The sequence below is a fragment of the Anomaloglossus baeobatrachus genome, chromosome 12 (assembly GCF_048569485.1).
Source record: "Anomaloglossus baeobatrachus isolate aAnoBae1 chromosome 12, aAnoBae1.hap1, whole genome shotgun sequence".
In the NCBI taxonomy this organism is placed as follows: Eukaryota; Metazoa; Chordata; class Amphibia; order Anura; family Aromobatidae; genus Anomaloglossus; species Anomaloglossus baeobatrachus.
Genome location: NC_134364.1, coordinates 134,328,326 through 134,347,852, shown reverse-complemented (window position 1 = coordinate 134,347,852; position 19,527 = coordinate 134,328,326). Strand labels below are relative to the sequence as shown.

The following is a 19,527-nucleotide window of genomic DNA, read 5'->3' as shown; positions in this document are numbered from 1 at the left end:
CCATTTCATCAGTGTCTTCTTAGTCTGAAAGACCATAAGCCAAGGTACAAGAATTGCCTGAAGTGGGGTCTGGAAAACTGGAAGTGACCCCATAAACCAGAATGCAAGAATTGCACCAGAGACAACAAGATGACAGAGACAGCAAGATGAAAAACAGGTGAAGTTCTGGTGCTCCAAGACCCCTGGCGCTACAGGCCTTGCCCTCCACCCCATATAATTATTTTTGCTTTCTCTTCCTGTGCCGCCCCCAAAGTCTACCGACTTAGGCACCATACTTACTGATGCAAGAATAGATCCATTGGAGGTCTGAGAAATATGTGGGGATGTAAGGATCCAAAGCTGGTGTCACACATAACGACGACGACAACGACGTCGCTGCTACGTCACCATTTTCTGTGACGTTGCAGCGACGTCCCGTCGCTGTTGCTGTGTGTGACATCCAGCAACGACCTGGCCCCTGCTGTGAGGTCGCCGGTCGTTGCTGAATGTCCAGCTTCATTTTTTGGTCGTCACTCTCCCGCTGTGACACACACATCGCTGTGTGTGACAGCGAGAGAGCGACGAAATGAAGCGATCAGGAGCCGGCACTGGCAGCTGCGGTAAGCTGTAACCATCGTAAACATCGGGTAACCAAGGGAAGACCTTTCCCTGGTTACCCGATGTTTACGCTGGTTACCAGCCTCCGCTCTTGCTGCCAGTGCCGGCTCCTGCACTGTGACATGTGGCTGCAGTACGCATCGGGTAATTAACCCGATGTGTGCTGCAGGAGAGCAAGGAGCCAGCGCTAAGCGCGGCTCCCTGCTCTCTGAACTGTGACATGTAGCTGCAGCACACATCGGGTTAATTAACCCGATGTGTGCTGCAGGAGAGCAAGGAGCCAGCGCTAAGCGCGGCTCCCTGCTCTCTGAACATGTAGCACAGCGACCTTATGATCGCTGCTTCTGCTGTGTTTGACAGCTAAGCAGCGATCATAACAGCGACTTACAAGGTCGCTGTTACGTCACCGAAAATGGTGACGTAACAGCGACGTCGTTGTCGCTGTCGTTTAGTGTGACACCAGCTCAAGGGTCACCCACCAGTGGCCTCATGTGATTTTTTTTCTCGGTAACTGTCACATCGTGTGGTACATTTCAGGAGACATATTTTTGGGTGCAGACCCGAAAGTGCTAAATACTGCCTCCCCCTCCCCAAAATTAAGGACTCCTGGTTTTTTTTCCCCAATTGATTTTTTTCTTGGCTAAAAACACATACTTTATGATTTCAATGAATCAGCCTTTTGTATGAGCTCTATGTGGGGATGCAGAGCGCTATGTGTGGGATGCAGAGCGCTATGTGTGGGATGCAGAGCATTATTTGCGGATGAAGAGCGCTATGTGGGGTTGGAGAGCACTATCTGGGGGGTGCAGAGCACTTTGTGAGAAATGCAGTATGCTATATGTCGGAGCAGAGCGCAATATGGCAGTGTAGAGCACTATATGTTGGAGCAGAGCGCTATGTGGAAGTGCAGAGCGCTATGTGGGGGATGTATAGCGCTATGTGTGGCGCACAGAGTGCAAATGTTGGGTGCAGAGCATGATATATCTTCCAAATTGAATGGGATTTTCAAGGGCAGCCCCCTAATTGCTAAATACTGCCACCAAAGCTCTGAGATTAATGATTCCTGTTTTTATGTCCACCAAGTGATATTTTCTTGGCTAGAAACACATACTTTATGATTTTAATGAATCAGCCTTTTGTATGGCCTTTTTGTACCATATGTGGTAGAAAAGGCTATTTGGCAGCAGTTGGACCATTAGGCATCCATTTCATCAGTGTCTTCTTAGTCTGAAAGACCATAAGCTGAGGTACAAGAATTACCTTAAGTGTTCTCAGAAAAATGAGGGGGTGTCAGGCAGCAAGTGGTAGCTTGACAAGAATTGCCTGAGGTGGAGTCCGGAAAAATGGAAGTGACCCCATAAACCAGAGTGCAAGAATTGCACCAGAGACAGCAAGATGACAGAGACAGCAAGATGAAAGACAGGTGTAGGGCTGGTGCTCCCAGACCCCTGGCGCTACAGGCCTTGCCCTCCACCCCCATATAATCATTTTTGCTCCCTCTTCCTGTGCCGCCCCCACAGTCAACCGACTTAGACACCGTAATTACTAGTGCAAGAATAGATCCATTGGAGGTCTGAGAAATATGTGGGGATGTCAGGCACCAAGGGTCACCCACCAGGGGCCCCATGTGATTTTTTTTCTCGGTAAGTGTCACATTGTGGGGTACATTTCAGGAGACATATTTTGGGGTGCAGACCCGAAATTGCTAAATACTGCCTCCCACAGTCCCTATATTAATGACTCCTGTGTTTTGTCCATAAATTGATTTTTATTCTTGGCTAAAAACACATACTTTATGATTTCAATGAATCAGCCATTTGTATGGCCTTTTTGTACCATATGTGGTAGAAGAGGCTATTTGGCAGCCTTTGAACCTTTAGGAATCCTGTAATTCAGTGCCTTTTTAGTCTGAAAGGCCCATAAGCTGAGGTACAAGAATTATTCTCAGAAAAATGAGGGGGTGTCAGGCAGCAAGTGGTAGCTTGCCAGGGTACCCATAAGCCCAGGTACAAGAATTAGCCCAAGCAGGGTCTGATCACCATGTGATTATTTCTAGGTAACTGTCCCATTGTCGGGTACATTTGAGATTTGAGAAAGAATTAGAGTCGTCGAGCAGTTAGTAATGTCCCCAGTTAAGCCGGACCGAGGCAGAAAAGTACCGCAGTTCCTGGAGCTGCCAGGTGGATGCAGCAGTCAAATTCAATCTCGTGTTGGTTCTTTTGATTTTTCTGCTCATTTCAGGTACTGCAACCGAGGATTCGCAAAAATGTCTGGAACTGACGGTCGGATTCGAGTTCAGAGAGGTGCCCCTGGAAACTCCATAAGCCAAGAACAAACATATGACAAAAAAGGGACACTTTGACTTGACCACAAGGAGCCTTTTTCAGTCACCAGGGTGGGCCAGACACCCCTCCCAGATAATGGAAGTCCGAACATTTTGAAATTTTTTCTAAGTCCCAAAAAAACTGTTTCTTGGTTCCCATTGCCGAGTCCGGTCAAGAATGAACTGTTTCTTGGGTCACATTGAGTTCATCCCAAAAATGGTTAGCGGCAGCCAAAACCGATTAAGTTTGGTAATGTGAGGCGTGTAGAGCACTATGTGGAAAGTTCAGAGTGCTATGTGTAGATGTAGAGCGCTATGTGGGGGGTGCAGAGCACTATGTGTGGGGTGCAGAGCATTATCTGCTTATGCAGAGCACTATTTGGGGTTGGAGAGCGCTATGTTTGGTGCAGAGCGCTATGTGTGAGGTGCCGAGAGCTATTTGTCGGAGCAGAGCGCTATGTGGGGGGGCAGAACGCTATATGAGGGATGTATAGTGCTATGTGTGGCGAGCAGAGTTCAAATGTTGGGTACAGAGCATGACATATCTTCCAAAGTGAATGGGATTTTCGAGGGCAGCCCGCTAATTGCTAAATACTGCCACCACAGCTCTGAGATTAATGATTCCTGTTTTTATGTCCCCCAAGTGATATTTTCTTGACTAGAAACACATACTTTATGATTTTAATGAATCAGCCTTTTGTATGGCCTTTTTGTACCATATGTGGTAAAAAAGGCTATTTGGCAGCAGTTGGACCATTAGGCATCCATTTCATCAGTGTCTTCTTAGTCTGAAAGACCATAAGCCAAGATACAAGAATTGCCTGAAGTGGGGTCTGGAAAACTGGAAGTGACCCCATAAACCAGAATGCAAGAATTGCACCAGAGACAGCAAGATGACAGAGACAGCAAGATGAAAAACAGGTGAAGTTCTGGTGCTCCAAGACCCCTGGCGCTACAGGCCTTGCTCTCCACCCCCATATAATTATTTTTGCTTTCTCTTCCTGTGCCGCCCCCAAAGTCTACCGACTTAGGCACCATACTTACTGATGCAAGAATAGATCCATTGGAGGTCTGAGAAATATGTGGGGATGTCAGGCACAAAGGGTCACCCACCAGGGGCCTCATGTGATTTTTTTTCTCGGTAACTGTCACATTGTGGGGTACATTTCAGGAGACATATTTTGGGGTGCAGACACAAAAGTGCTAAATACTGCCTCCCACAGTCCCTAAATTAATGACTGCTGTGTTTTGTCCCCCAATTGCCTTTTTTCTTGACTAAAAACACATACTTTATGAATTCAATGAATCAGCCTTTTGTATGGCCTTTTTGTACCATATGTGGTAGAAGAGGCTATTTGGCAGCCTTTGAACCTTTAAGAATCTCCTGTAATTCAGAGCCTTCTTAGTCTGAAAGGTCCATAAGCTGAGGTACAAGAATTACCTTAAGTGTTTTCAGAATAATCAGGGGGCGTCAGGCACCAAGTGGTAGCTTGCCAGGGTACCCATAAGCCCAGGTACAAGAATTAGCCCAAGCGGGGTCTGATCACCATGTTAATATTTTTAGGTAACTGTCCCATTTTAGGGTACATTTGAGATCTGAGAAAGAATTAGAGTCGTCGAGTAGTTAGTAATGTCCCCGGTTAAGCCGGACCGAGGCAGAAAAGTACCGCAGTTCCTGGAGCTGCCAGGTGGATGCAGCAGTCAAATTCAATCTCGTGTTGGTTCTTTTGATTTTTCTGCTCATTTCAGGTACTGCAACCGAGGATCCGCAAAAATGTCTGGAACTGACGGTCGGATTCGAGTTCAGAGAAGTGCCCCTGGAAACTCCATAAGCCAAGAACAAACATATGACAAAAAAGGGACACTTTGACTTGACCACAAGGAGCCTTTTTCAGTCACCAGGGTGGGCCAGACACCCCTCCCAGATAATGGAAGTCCGAACATTTTGAAATTTTTTCTAAGTCCCAAAAAAACTGTTTCTCGGTTCCCATTGCCGAGTCCGGTCAAGAATGAACTGTTTCTTGGGTCACATTGAGTTCATCCCAAAAATGGTTAGCGGCAGCCAAAACCGATTAAGTTTGGTAATGTGAGGCGTGTAGAGCACTATGTGGAAAGTTCAGAGTGCTATGTGTAGATGTAGAGCGCTATGTGGGGGGTGCAGAGCGCTATGTGTGGGGTGCAGAGCGCTATGTGTGGGGTGCAGAGCATTATCTGAATATGCAGAGCACTATTTGGGGTTGGAGAGCGCTATATGGGGGGTGCAGAGCGCTATGTATACGGTGCCGAGAGCTATTTGTCGGAGCAGAGATCTATGTGGGGGGGCAGAGCGCTATAGGAGGTTGTTCATTAGGCATACTCTGCCATTACGTGGGGTCCCAGTGACTAGTCAGGTGCCAGAAAATCCTGGCGGAAGTCAAAAGATGTAAAGTGTCCCGAATATAGATTTTCAAATTATTAACAATTGGTTGGAGATATAAATCCACATACGCACAGGGTCTTTCATTAAGACCTGCTATTTTTGCCATAATGGGCCTACCTGGTGGATTGATGAGTGACTTATGAACCATCGGGAGAAGGTAATGTGGAAATGGTAGGATTAGATGTAGTCAGGAAATCTCTTATAAATAACTCAACATGAAAAGGCCTCCATTAATTAATTTAAATTCAATGTCTTCAGAAAGGAAAGTGGGATCTGATGGAAGAATCATCTAGAGACCTGGGTTATGTAGTTGTCTCTTTGCCTCCATAGTAGAGAAATCAATAGGCCAGAGAACAAGTTCCACTCTTGTCAGCCTCTGTTACAACAAAGGACTGGTTGCTCTTGAGAGCCAAAATAGCCTCCCTCTCATCCTTAGTTCAATTCTCCTGTGTCTTTCTATGGATTTTAAGTGCTTGAATGTCATGAACCATGGTATTAAAAAGTGTTGATGGTGGGAAAGATTGTAAAAGGTGTGTTGAGATGGAAGTTTAAGATGAAATGGGCTCCCACCTGAGGGTTCCTCATTTTCAGGTAGGAGATCCAGCAGATCTTGAAGAAGGTTTGATGCTCAATATCTGAAATAGTGTTAGTGACTGTTGGATTATGGTACAGAAACTTGAAGGTGAGGTTTTCACAAAAACCTTACCTATCTTTAATAAGTGTAAATTTATCAATAGTCTGCATGGGAGAAAAAGAGACCCTTTTCCAATACAGTTCTCTGTTAACTCATAGCAGGACAAATTGACAATATGCAAGTTGTGCTCACCAGTCACTTCTAATGCGTTAGACTTGTAAGTCTGAACCTGGTCCAACTGGAGTCAGTTTACTGTGACCAGCAATAAACTCCCGGATCCAAGACTTCTTCCGAGCTGCACCAACCCTCTGGAACGCTCTACCCCAAGAAGTTAGGACAAATCACAACTTACTCAGCTTCAGACGCACCCTAAAGACGCATCTTTTTAGGGCGGCCTATCACACTCCCTAATCAGATTCGATTCACATAGTCCCTCTACAACCTCTCACAACATAGCTCCACATCAAACTCCATGGCACCCAAAGGCATCTCAAGGCTCGGGCCCACTGGTCCAGGAAACCATTATCCAGCCCCATTTCCGTGAGATGGTTGGATTGTCATTGTAAATAAGCACTTGAACCTTGCCTCTCCCCCCATCTCATTGTAGATTGTAAGCTCTCACGAGCAGGGTTGTATTTTTTTTTCCCCTCTAAATATTGTATTTCTATAACTGTTACTTGTTTGTATATGATCCTCCTGAATTGTAAAGCGCTACGGAATATGTTGGCGCTATAGAAATAAAGATTATTATTATTATTATTAATAAAGAGTTTGGGTAAATTCACATTCTTTTCTTTGCCATGGCTGCTGCCTAAGAGATCAGAAGTGTCTAATTAAGCACAAGACATTTAAAAAAAAAAAAAAAAAAGTGTATACATTTTATACATCCCTATTAACTATGACTTTAAGAGATCCAAAGGTCTATTGTGAAGTAACAAGACTTTTTTTTATCTCAATAAGCACATCTATTACAAATATAAATACATGGTTTGAGGCCTTATGGTTCAAGGGACAAAAACTAATGTTTCCAGAACACCTCATGTTTTCTTAAAAGATGAGGCCTGTCGCGCCTTTTTTCCAGATAGGAGGACATGTTCCAAAATTTTAATTAATTTGTTAATGTAGATCTCAACAGTGGTATCTCTGTCGCACATTAGTATTGATATGTGCTCTATGTTTAGGCCTTGTACACACAAGAATGCATTGGCTGACAACTGCGAGAGGAGTACAATACTACTCTACACTTCCAATATGTTTGTGCTTAATTTATTAATTTACATTGCAAACCACATTATTTCCTCAACACAACTTAAGAGCTCAATTCAGGAGAAGGTCTAATGTGGAAATGGTGCAGCTGAAGACAAAGTCCTGCACCGCCTGCCCTCAGGTTACCTTCAGGTTCAGTGGCACACGTGCTGATGATTGTGGTGTAGCGCTCAATATACTTCAGGCGCAGCGTGCTTGTCAGATAGCAGGATAGCCATGAAATCCAGCAAAGGAAGGAAGAAAACTGACCGCATATAGCTGCTATGCCGAAAGATTTTTATTCAAACATTTTCTCCATGGGTGCAGATAAAAATGCGGGAGGTGGCTTGGATGCGAGTCCCTCCAGGAGGACGACGGCCGTTTCGTCTGTGAATCAGACTTCTACGGGTCTACATGTGGGAGCGTCCGTACACACCTTATAAAGGGGAGTGCATCCAGGTCACGTCACCGCACATTAAAAACAGAGAAATCACCACAACTCAGTGATTTGCATACATGCAAACAGATGTTTCACTTAAAAACATGTTTAAATAAACAGTGTAACAAACATTTCCATAAAAAACACATCTAACAAAAAAGGAAAAACCAGAGGTCGCAAGGGCATAATAAAATAACATATCATGACATGTGACATCATGTTCATATTACTATTCTTGATGATATGGTTATTCATTTATTAAATACTCAGGACTAGATTACCTGCTCTAAACAAAATTATAAGAACACCGTCAAATCGTTACGGTCATTTAAACCCAGGTTTCCCTGTGCTCCAAATTTTATTATCAATTTTGCTTCCTTTTGTAGCAACAATTTATGGAGATCGCCCCCTAATGTGGAAATGGTAGAGCGGCAGTGACCTACTTAAAGAAAAAACGTGTCTCTATTTCCTGAAGAGAGTGGCTACTGACAATTTTGGTCCCATGTGGAGACGCCTCTCCAACTGGAGTCAGGCTGCTGAGGAAACAGCCATACAGAGTTTGGGTACCTTCCCCCATAGTTTTCTTTGCCAGGGCTGCTGCCCTATGAAAGTTGTAGGTACATGGGATACCCCTCCCTGATGAAGACTCTTTTCCATGCGGCGATGCGCATTGGAGAACACTAGGCAGTCCAAATTTCAATAAGGGTCTCAAGATAATAAATTTCTATTATTTCTGCATATTTTTTCATGCTTTTCTTTTGAGCAGCACATAGGCATTTCAAAAATGATGGCTTAGTCATAATAAAGAGCCTTCAGCTTTCCTGTGGTACTTTTAATGAATCTCTCAATGCTGAGTACTTAAAATGAGGGGAGAGCACGTGATTTTTATTTCAATAAAGTATAGTAACATAAGAAAATATATAAAAGTAACATATCAAAATATAGATGGCAATATAAACTTAATGTCAGGTTTTTTGTTGTTTTTTTTTATTAAGACATGACTATGCTATGATTAAAAAGGAAGTCTAGGAACTAGGATTAAGGCCTCTCACACATACGTGAAAATCATGCACGTGCAGCGAGACACGTATTTTCCCTGCGTGTTGCGTTTGGTAAGTACGTGTCTCTGGTACGTGCGGGCCACATGTGTTCTACGTGTGCTATCCGCGATAACACATGGAGAATTGGTAGTTTGAATACTCACGTGGTAGATGCTGCTGTCCAGGGTACTGATCTTCGTCTCCAGCCACGCCCACTCACCGCTGTTGCTGCTTCCGGCCGAGCGGAGGGGCGGAGATTAGCGCCCGGGACATCATGCCCACCTCCTTAACATGCTCATAATGAGCGGCGGTTGGCAGCAACTGTTTGCAGCGGAAGATTCTGCAGGGCTGAAGGAGGTGAGTATTTTTTTCTTTTTAAAAAATAATGACATGTGTTTCTCCGGCGCGTGGCACACGGGACCGCATCCACACTACATCCATGTGGTATGGGTGCGGGCCGTGTGACACCCGTGATGCCGGCAGAGAAACGGACATGTCGGCGTGAGGAACACACGGACACGCGTAAGTATGGAACGGACACACATTCCATTCCAAAATACTTACGTGTGTCCAAACAATTAGGAATACATTGGTCCACGTGTGTACGTGTCTCTGGTACGTGAGAAAACTGCCAAACACGTACCGGAGGCACGAACGTGTGACAGAGGCCTAAGGCTATGTGCGCACTTTGCGTTGAGTTACTTGCAGTTGTAAACGCATCCTATGTCAGAAATTGTCTTTGTCATATTTGGTTTTGACCACAAAAACGCTAAAAATACGCTCGTGTTTTTACCACGTTTTGGCCGAGTTTTTACAGCGATTTACATGTTTTTTCATTGCTTAAACTCAGATGCATTTTGAATACAAATACACTACTAAATAAAGTTTTAACATTCAAACAGTATGGAAAAAAAGAAAAAAAGGATTACAAATATCATGATTAAAATCATATACAAAATAGATTATTTTATTAAAATAATAACTGTGATCTAATATTTATGTATAAAATTCCGTCAATTTATTGACTTGCTTTAATTTAATTGTCAGACTATGTGTGTGTGTAAAGGGACATATCATGCCCATAATATAATGTCAAAAACGCATGCTTTTATTTTGGCAAAAAAAGCATGTAAAACGCTAGGATTTTGATTTTAAATGCGTTTTGAAACTTCTCATTGACTATAATGTTAGCAAAACGCTGCCAAAATGGCAAAAACAATTGACATGCTGCTTCTTTAAATGCAGAGACTTTGACAAAGTTTCAGCATCAAAAACGCTGCGTTTTTAACAGCATTGTGCGCACAAGAAAGCACAATTTCCCATAGACTTTGCTTAAAAATCAAAACGCATGCTTTTTGCATTAAAACGCTGCAGCTCAGAACGCTGCAAAAAAGCATGAAAAAAAACAAAGTGCGCACATGGTCTAAAGGTGAATGTAACAGAGACAATGCTGATGGGGCTTAGATAATGACTCCTTTCATATGTAACGTTTGTGTCAAACATGGTGTGAATAATGGTGCCTCTAAGGTGTCAATGCATCTGCAGGCAGCTGAAGTTATATGTCCCTGTTTTAATGAAGTCTTCTGCTTACAAGTCATATAAAATTATAATAAATGGTTAAATTGTTTAAGAACCTGAGTCCTCAGTGGTTGATACCTTTTAATGGCTAACTGAAAACATGGTAATGGCAAGCTTTCGAGACTACTCAGGTCTCTTCATCAGGCGTGGTATAGCACAAAATCTGAAGAGTCACATATTTATACACAACAGGACACAGAATAGTGCAGTAAATAAGACTGGTACATTTTGCAATGTAACAGCACTTAATATATCATTTTATATTTAAAGATACATTACACGCAATATGGCCTTCATATAGGTCTGAATGTTATTCAGACCTATGTTAGGTGTAGTAAATTCAAACAATAATAGCAACAATCTGATCTTGTAAACCAGATTATGTCCTTAAGGCTGGACTCACACGAACGTAAGAAAAAACGGTCCCATTCTCATCCCATCTATCCATCCATCTATCCATCTATCTATTCCTCTAACTATCTATCTATTTATCTATCAATCTAGTATCATCTATCTATCCATCTATCTATCCCTATCTCTATCCATCCATCCATTATCCATCTATCCCTCTATCCCTCTATTTATCTATCTATCCCTCTATCTATCCCTTATCTATTCATCTATCCCTCTATCTATCCATCTATGCCTCTATCTATCATCTATCTATCTATCCATCCATCTATCCATCTATCTATTTATCTATCTATTCCTCTATCTATTTATCTATCAATCTAGTATCATCTATCTATCCATCTATCTATCCCTATCTCTATCCATCCATCCATCCATTATCCATCTATCTATCCCTCTATCTGTCTATCTATCTATCTATCTCTCCCTCCCTCTATCTATCCCTTATCTATCCCTTATCTATCCCTCTATCTATCCCTTATCTATCCCTTTATCTATCCCTTATCTTTCCCTTATCTATCCATCTATGCCTCTATCTATCTAGCTATATATCTATCTATCTATCCCTCTATCTATCCCTTATCTATCCATCTATCCCTCTATCTATCCCTCTATCTATCCCTTATCTATCTATCTATCTAGCTATCTATCCCTCTATCTATCCATCTACCCATCTATCCCTCTATCTCTCTATCTATCTCTCTATCTATCCCTCTATCTATCTATCTATCTATCCCTCTATCTATCCATCCATCCATCCATCCATCCATCCATCCATCTATCTATCCCTCTATCTTTCCCTCTATCTATCCCTCTATCCATCTATCTATCCATCTATCTATCTATCCCTCTATCTATCTATCTATCCCTCTATCTATCTATCCCTCTATCTATCTATCTATCTATCTATCTATCCCTCTATCTATCCATCCATCCATCCATCCATCTATCTATCCCTCTATCTTTCCCTCTATCTATCCCTCTATCCATCTATCTATCTATCCATCTATCCATCTATCCATCTATCCATCTATCCGTCTATCCGTCTATCCGTCTATCTATCTATCTATCTATCTATCTATCTATCCCTCTATCCCTCTATCTATCTATCCCTCTATCTATCTATCTATCTATCTATCTATCTATCTATCCCTCTATCTATCTATCTATCTATCTCTCTCTATCTATCTATATATCTATCCCTCTATCTATCTATCTATCTATCTATCTATCTATCTATCTATCCCTCTATCTATCTATCTATCTATCTATCTATCTATCTATCTATCTATCTATCTATCTATCTATCTCTCTCTCTATCTATCTGTCTATCTATCTATCTATCTATCTATCTATCCCTCTATCCCTCTATCTATTGAAAATCTGAAGAAAATCTGCAGCTTGTCAATTGTTGGTACATTTTTGGCCCTCCCAGCCATTGACTTCACTAAAAAAAAAATACATGGGGAAAAAAACACACCAAAGCCACATGAATTTATTGGTGCATTTTTCTACCAAAAGGTGCAGAAAATGTCATTATGACTTTTGCATATTTGGACAGTTTCTGAGCCTTATAATGCAGTTCTCTGATTCAGGTAAGCTGGCTATAGTTTTTTTTTCACTCTGTGCTGTGCTGCCGACTTCCCCCAAAGAAAACATCTCATTATCTCATTACCATTCAATGTGTTGTCACACAAAAGTGTCAATAAACAAACTCTTATCCCCCTCCTATCCTATCCCAGTGGGTTGCTTTGCTTTAAAAGCAAAGCAATGGATCTCTATTTTCAGATTGGACTTTCAGTTTTTGTTTGATCATTCCTAAAGTGTGGAAAGACAAAATTAATGACTGTTAGTACACATAAGGAAATGTATATGCAATTTTTATAAAACACCATATGCAATTATTATTGCATATGGGGTCCACAGTATACGCAATAGGTATATGCCTTGGTGGAGCAATTCTTATAGCTCAGCTTATGGGCGGTACATTAAACTCATAAAGTATGTGTTTTTAGTGAAGAAATAAATCACTTGGGGACATAAAAACAGGAGTCATTATTTAAGAGCTGTGGGAGGCAGTATTTAACACTTTCAGCCTGCCCCCCAAAATATGTCTCCTCAAATGTACCCCACAATGTTACAGTTACCAAGAAAAAATCACATGGTGATCAGACCCCACTTGGGGCAATTCTTGTATCTCGGCTTATATTATATTATTATATATTATTATAATATTATCAATAAATATAACAATTTTAATTGGAATTTGCTATCTCACTTCTCTATAGGGACCAACAAAGTACCTTTCCCTTTTGAAACTATGCATTCTGTTAAATGAACACAAGATAGAGATACACCTGTTCTTTTGCTAATAAACTGAATGGCTTAAACTCTGCTATGGTGAAAACTGTATGATACGAGCTTGGTTTATTGGTGGTATTTTGTGAAATGAATCAAGCTTATAACATAATTATAGGACCCAGTATAATATATTGTATTCTTTAATAGTCAAACGTAATGAAAAGCTCACTGTCCCCCCTGCTCATAAGCTATTTGTGTTTTTTCAGTTCTTAAAAAAAGACTTTTCATTCATTGTGCTGAACTCAAAACTTCCCCCTAAACAAGCAATTAAGATTCATTGTCTTTTCACACACAAGGTTCAATGTACAAACTCTTAGCCCCTCTCCCCCTCCCAAAAATGCAGGGAGAGCAGGTAATGTTGCCATCTACTATTCATTTTTAAACTTTCACTATAGCAGATGTATGTCCATATCACCATCGGTTCACTCTTCAATATACAGCTCAAAATAAAAAAATTAAGTGAAAATACACAGTCAGTTGTGTATATGCAAGATAAAGCACAGGTGGACTGGCTGGTGCAAACATAGAGCTGTGTGTTAATATTATAGTAAGGATATTAATAAATCTTTTTTCAGTTATTTTCTTGTTATTTTTATGGTGTAATTTTGTTATGTAAGCATATTATTATTGACTACCCACAGTTTACATTTATTATCGGATGTGCTCTTCTGGGTGCAGACTTCAGGGGCCACATCCTAAAATAAATATGCACTCTGGGGCCCAGATTGCCTTTTCTGATGGTAAGTGCTAGAGAAAGTGGGTCACAGTGTCCCCAGGAAGCCCAAAGCCCCCTCTACAAACATCTTTGTTGGTTGTCGATCAGACCTCTGACTCATACGAAACCTGCACAGGTCTTTCATGCCCTTTTAGCGCCGAAGCCATGGAAGCTAGAAAGTCAGGGCACCACTCAAAAATTAGGGCTTCTTAATTGATGTACAAAGACATAAATCCATGTGACACATTCATTTCTGCTCTGAATGTATGCAATATTAGAATCTTTTCACTGATTATGGGGTATCCCAGGGCACTGCAAAGAAAGACATGTCACCAGGACATTCAGGTGCAAAAGATGTGGCACCCCAATACCAGATAAAAGAGGATAAATCCAAAAAGCTAATGCGCAGCTTTTAAATTTGGGTACCCCAATGGGTGACCCAGTTTCACATAGACACCCCAAATGGTGAACACAAAGTAAATGCAATATTAGAATATTTTTAGAATCTTTTCACTAATTTTGGGGTACCCCATGATGTGCCAAAGACAGACATGTCACCAGAACATTCAGGTGCAAAAGATATGGCACCCCAATACCAGATAAAAGAGGATAAATCCAAAAAGCTAATGCGTAGCTTTTAAATTTGGGTACCCCAATGGGTGACCCAGTTTCACATAGACACCCCAAATGGTGAACACAAAGTAAATGCAATATTAGAATATTTTTAGAATCTTTTCACTAATTTTGGGGTACCCCATGATGTGCCAAAGACAGACATGTCACCAGGACATTCAGGTGCAAAAGATATGGCACCCCAATACCAGATAAAAGAGGATAAATCCAAAAAGCTAATGCGTAGCTTTTAAATTTGGGTACCCCAATGGGTGTGCCAGAGACAGATATGTCACCAGGACATTCAGGTGGAACAAATGGGGTACCCCAATACCAGATAAAAGAGAATAAATCCAAAAAGGTAATGCGTAGCTTTTAAATTTGGGTACCCCAATGGGTGACCCAGTTTCACATAGACACCCCAAATGGTGAACACAAACTAAATGCAATATTAGAATCTTTTCACTGATTTTGGGGTACCCATGACCCCAATACCAGATAAAAGAGAATAATAAATTCATTTGGAACACAAATTTCAAGTGTGTGAGGAAAAGAAGATTTAGAAACCAGAGGGTGACGAGAGGTTAAACATGAAACTCAGTCACCCCCACTTCTGAGGGCGTCCCGGGGCACCCAAAACACCGATATATCACCTGGATACTCAGGGCTGTAAAAACAGACAAGGAAAAATACTTGTAGCTAGTATGTAACGTCTGTGTTACAAAAGAAGTAACGACTATGTTACAAAAGGAAAAACTGGGCGCGCCTGTGTTACAAAAGAAGAAGCATAAAACACACACGTTTCAAGGACAACCTCAACTCCCAGACCTACTGCCAGTTTCTGGAAGACAACTTCTTCAAGCAGTGGTACAGGAAGAAGTCGCTATCGTTCAAGAAAACCATGATTTTCATGCAGGACAATGCTCCATCACATGCATCCAACTACTCCACAGCGTGGCTGGCCAGTAAAGGTGTAAAAGATGAAAAAATAATGACATGGCCCCCTTGTTCACCTGATCTGAACCCCATAGAGAACCTGTGGTTCCTCATAAAATGTGAGATCTACAGGGAGGGAAAACAGTACACCTCTGGGAACAGTGTCTGGAGTCTGTGGTGGCTGCTGCACGCAATGTTGATCGTAAACAGATCAAGCAATGACAGAATCTATGGATGGTCGGCTGTTGAGTGTCATCAGAAAGAAAGGTGGCTATATTGGGAACTCATTTTTTGGGTTTTGTTTTTGCATGTCAGAAATGTTTATTTCTAAATTTTGTGCAGTTATATTGGTTTACCTGGTGAAAAGAAACAAGTGAGATGGGAATATATTTGTTTTTTATTAAGTTGCCTAATAATTCTGCACAGTAATAGTTACCTGCACAAACAGAATCCTCCTAAGATAGCCAAATCTAAAAACCCCTCCAACTGCCAAAAATATTAAACTTTGATATTTACGAGTCTTTTGGGTTGATTGAGAACATAGTTGTTGATCAATAATAAAAAAAATCCTCTAAAATACAACTTGCCTAATAATTCTGCACACGGTGTATATCAGGTGTCAGATTCCCTTTAAAGTGCGGTTGCTATGGCAGGTTAATAATACCACGGAAAATATAACAATGTTTCACTACAATAATAGGTAGAGCGTTAGAAAAGTATTATTACTTGGTTATAGATATCACTACTTTATTCCTTGTGAGTGACGTGTATTGAGCTCCTATACGTCCAATACAAACATTCAAATCAGATCCAAAAGAAGCCATAACAGACTCACAGTCATGGACAAAAGTGTTGGCACCCTTAAAATTGTTCCAGAAAATGAAGTATTTCTCCCGAAAAATTATTTCAGTTTAATATGTTTTGTTATACACATTTTTATTGTCTTTGTTTGTATTAGAACAACACAAAACAATAATGAAAAAAAAAAAGGTAAATGGGGCATCATTTTACACACACAAAACTCTAAAAATGGTCTGGACAAAATTATTGGCACCCTGAACTTAATATTTGGTTGCACACCCTTTGGAATAAATAACTGCGATCAATCGCTTCCTATAACCGTCCACAAGCTTCTTCCACCTCTCAACTGGAATATTGCATTCTTCTTTGGCAAACTGCTCCACGTCTCTCATATTTGAAGACACCTTCACCCAACCACAATTTTAGGATCTCTCCAAAGGTGATCAAGGGATTTAGATCTGGACTGGAGATGAGTGAACCCGAGGTTCGGCATTCGGTGTTCGTACCAAATACAGACTTTACAATAAAAAACAGTTCGAGTTCAGAGATTGGGTGCCTTACGTATGCAAACCACTCGCGAGAGCATCGCTGTGCTCAGCCCAGTGCGAGCCGCTTGCAGTGTTTGATCGGCTTGTACTAGGGGTAACAACAGCGTGATTGGATGTAGTGTGCACCAAATAAAAATGGATAACCCCTCCCACCCGCCCCAGACGTGATCTGTTTATGGCTGGCAGCATGTGGGCGTAGATCCAAACTTCCCAATTAGTGACTTCCATTGGGATTCAGTTCATGTCCGGTCCCAATACAAACTTTTTCAAAAATCCGACTGCACTCGCTTAACTGAACTTCCTCAGGTCCACTCATCTCTCATCTGAACTCATTGCTGCCAATTCAGAACTCTCCAGTGCTTTGTTTCCATTCATTTCTTGGTGCTTTTTGAAGTATGTTTGGGGTCCTTGTCCTGCTGGAAGAGCCATGACCTAGTAAGCTAACCCAGCTTTCTGATACTGGTCACTACATTACCACCCATAATCCTTTGGTAATCTTCAGATTTCATGATACCTTGCACACAGTCAACGCACTCAGTGCCAGAGGCAACACAATTACCCCAAAGCATTTTGGAACCTCCACTATATTTTACTGTAGGTACTGTGTTCTTTTCTCTGTAGGCTGAACAGTAGAATGATGTGTTTTACCAAATCACTCCATTTTTGACTCGTCTGTCCATAAGACGCTTACTCATAGGCTTACTTACTTACATTTTAACAACCTAGACTCTAGCTTTTTTATGTCACTGTATTAGCGATTGGGTCCTCCTGGGTCTCCTGTCATAGCATTTAATTTAATTCATATGTGAATGTATAGTTTGCGCTTACACGGATCCACCCTGAGACCACAGGACTTGAATTTATTTGAAACTTAATTGGGGCTGCTTATCCCCTATCCATACTATCCTGTGTTTCAACTTTTCATCAATTTTTCCTCAGGGAAAATAGCTACAGTGCCAATAGTATGGCACAGACAGACACAAAATGCAAATATTCAGTCAACTTCTCCCCTTTTTATCTTTTTTTAGATGTGATTTTATATTGCCCACACTTTTACTTGACACAGGTAAGTTTGAATGAACATCACATGCTTGAAAAAAAGTTGTTTACCTACAATTTTGGACAGGCGCCAACAATTTCATCAAGCTTATTTGTGGAATTTTATGTGAAATTATGTAAAATTTACATTTTTTTCTCTCTTTTTTTATTGTTCCAATACAGATAATGTAAATAACCGTGTGTATAACAAAATGTGTAATTGCCATAATTTTCTGGGAAAATACTTCATTTTCTGGAACAATTTTAAGAGTGCCTACATTTTCAGTTATGACTGTAATTGTTGAGAGGGCCAGAGGGCTCCATATTGTAACCTTTGTAGCCTGTAGAGAATAGTTTGACTGATCGCTCTACACCTTTCTGCATGGAGCTTTATCTGATGTACTTTTGACTTACCATCAAAAAACTTTTGTTCCTTAGCAAATGGCAACATCTGAGGGTCTAATTCAACGTTCAGGAGGAAAGGAAAGATCCTTTGTTTTGACAAGGTCATTCTTTGCCGGGTCTCAGCGTTATGGTGAGTTTACAGTTTTTACAAAACACATACAGCTGCACTCTAAAATGCTAACAATAAATGAGTGAACTCTGGGATTGCATTACTGCTATAGGAATATTTAAAAAAAAAAAAAAGATATTTAGCTTTTGTATTGGCCAATACATGTGAACTCTGTAACCAGCGTTAATGTTACGGGGAGACCGGCAGATTAGGGCCAGGGGGTATATATCCCAATCGCCAGTCGGCCCACCGTGCTCCAGATAGTAATGGAGCTGCAGGCACCCTGTGGGTTAGGTGGAGACTAAAGAGCTGATGACTCAGAGATAACCCAGGAAACCTGGGAACCGGTCACGTGCGTAAGGACACATCAGACCGGATGACAACCCAGTTAGCTTTTCGGTTGAGCTGGCGCTACTCCGACCACGTGTGAAGGGAACACGTCAGGCCAGGGGGTGACCAGGTAGCGTTGACCGAGAAGACTGCTGTGACAGCGCCCTGTCGGCCACGTGTGTAAGACACGTCAGGCCGAGCTGTCCTCCGATTAGCGTTTCTGGTCACCACTCGACTGGCCACGTGTGTGAAGGACACGTTAGACCAGGTAGTCCCACCAGTAGCATTTGACTGGGAAGCCGTGGAGGGAAATAGAGTTCACACACCCAATCCAGGAACACCCTGTTAACTCCACAGGGTCCTGAAATATGCTGTCCGTGCACGTAGAGGGCACAACCGGACCAGTGGTTCAGCAGGTATGCTGTCCGTGTGCATAGAGGGCACTCTTGGACAGATGACGCAGCAGGTATGCTGTCCGTGTGCGTAGGAGGCACAAACGGACAAGTAACGCAGCAACCGCAGTCCAGTTAATGCCACTGGACTGCTATAGCACTACTGCAGTGTTTCTCAACTCCAGTCCTCAAGACCCACCAACAGATCATGTTTTTAGGTTTTCCTCAATATTAGACAGGGAATAATTCCATCACCTGTGCAACATTAAGGAAATCCTAGAAACCTGATTGAGGAAAACCTGAAAACATGATCTGTTGGTGGGTCTTGAGGACTGGAGTTGAGAAACACTGCACTACTGGAACGGCAGCAAGGAAGCACGGCGCCTGACCCTGATGTGCTGAGTCATGAATCTTGGCGTGACAGGCACCGTTCGCCTAGCCCTACCTACCTCTTCCAACAAGGCTTATGCCACCATGAACTCTAAGTGAAGACTGCACGCCTCCATGTTGTCTCCAGCCCCTTTTATAACCTGGGTCCACCCCAAACCCAGGGTGGAACCACCAAGGTCCAATAGCAGAGTGCCATGTCATCAG

At 41.7% G+C, this 19,527-nt stretch overlaps 1 protein-coding gene across 3 annotated transcripts in view; it reads left to right on the top strand.

Annotated features, from left to right (window-relative positions):
• Window positions 1-19,527, top strand: part of GANC (glucosidase alpha, neutral C) — a 594,745-nt gene that overhangs the window by 332,590 nt on the left and 242,628 nt on the right. For all 3 annotated transcript variants that reach the window (XM_075331191.1, XM_075331189.1, XM_075331190.1), the window contains one exon: window positions 18,136-18,232. In XM_075331191.1, coding sequence (XP_075187306.1) covers window positions 18,136-18,232 — 97 coding nt within the window. The remainder of the gene's footprint in view (window positions 1-18,135; window positions 18,233-19,527) is intronic.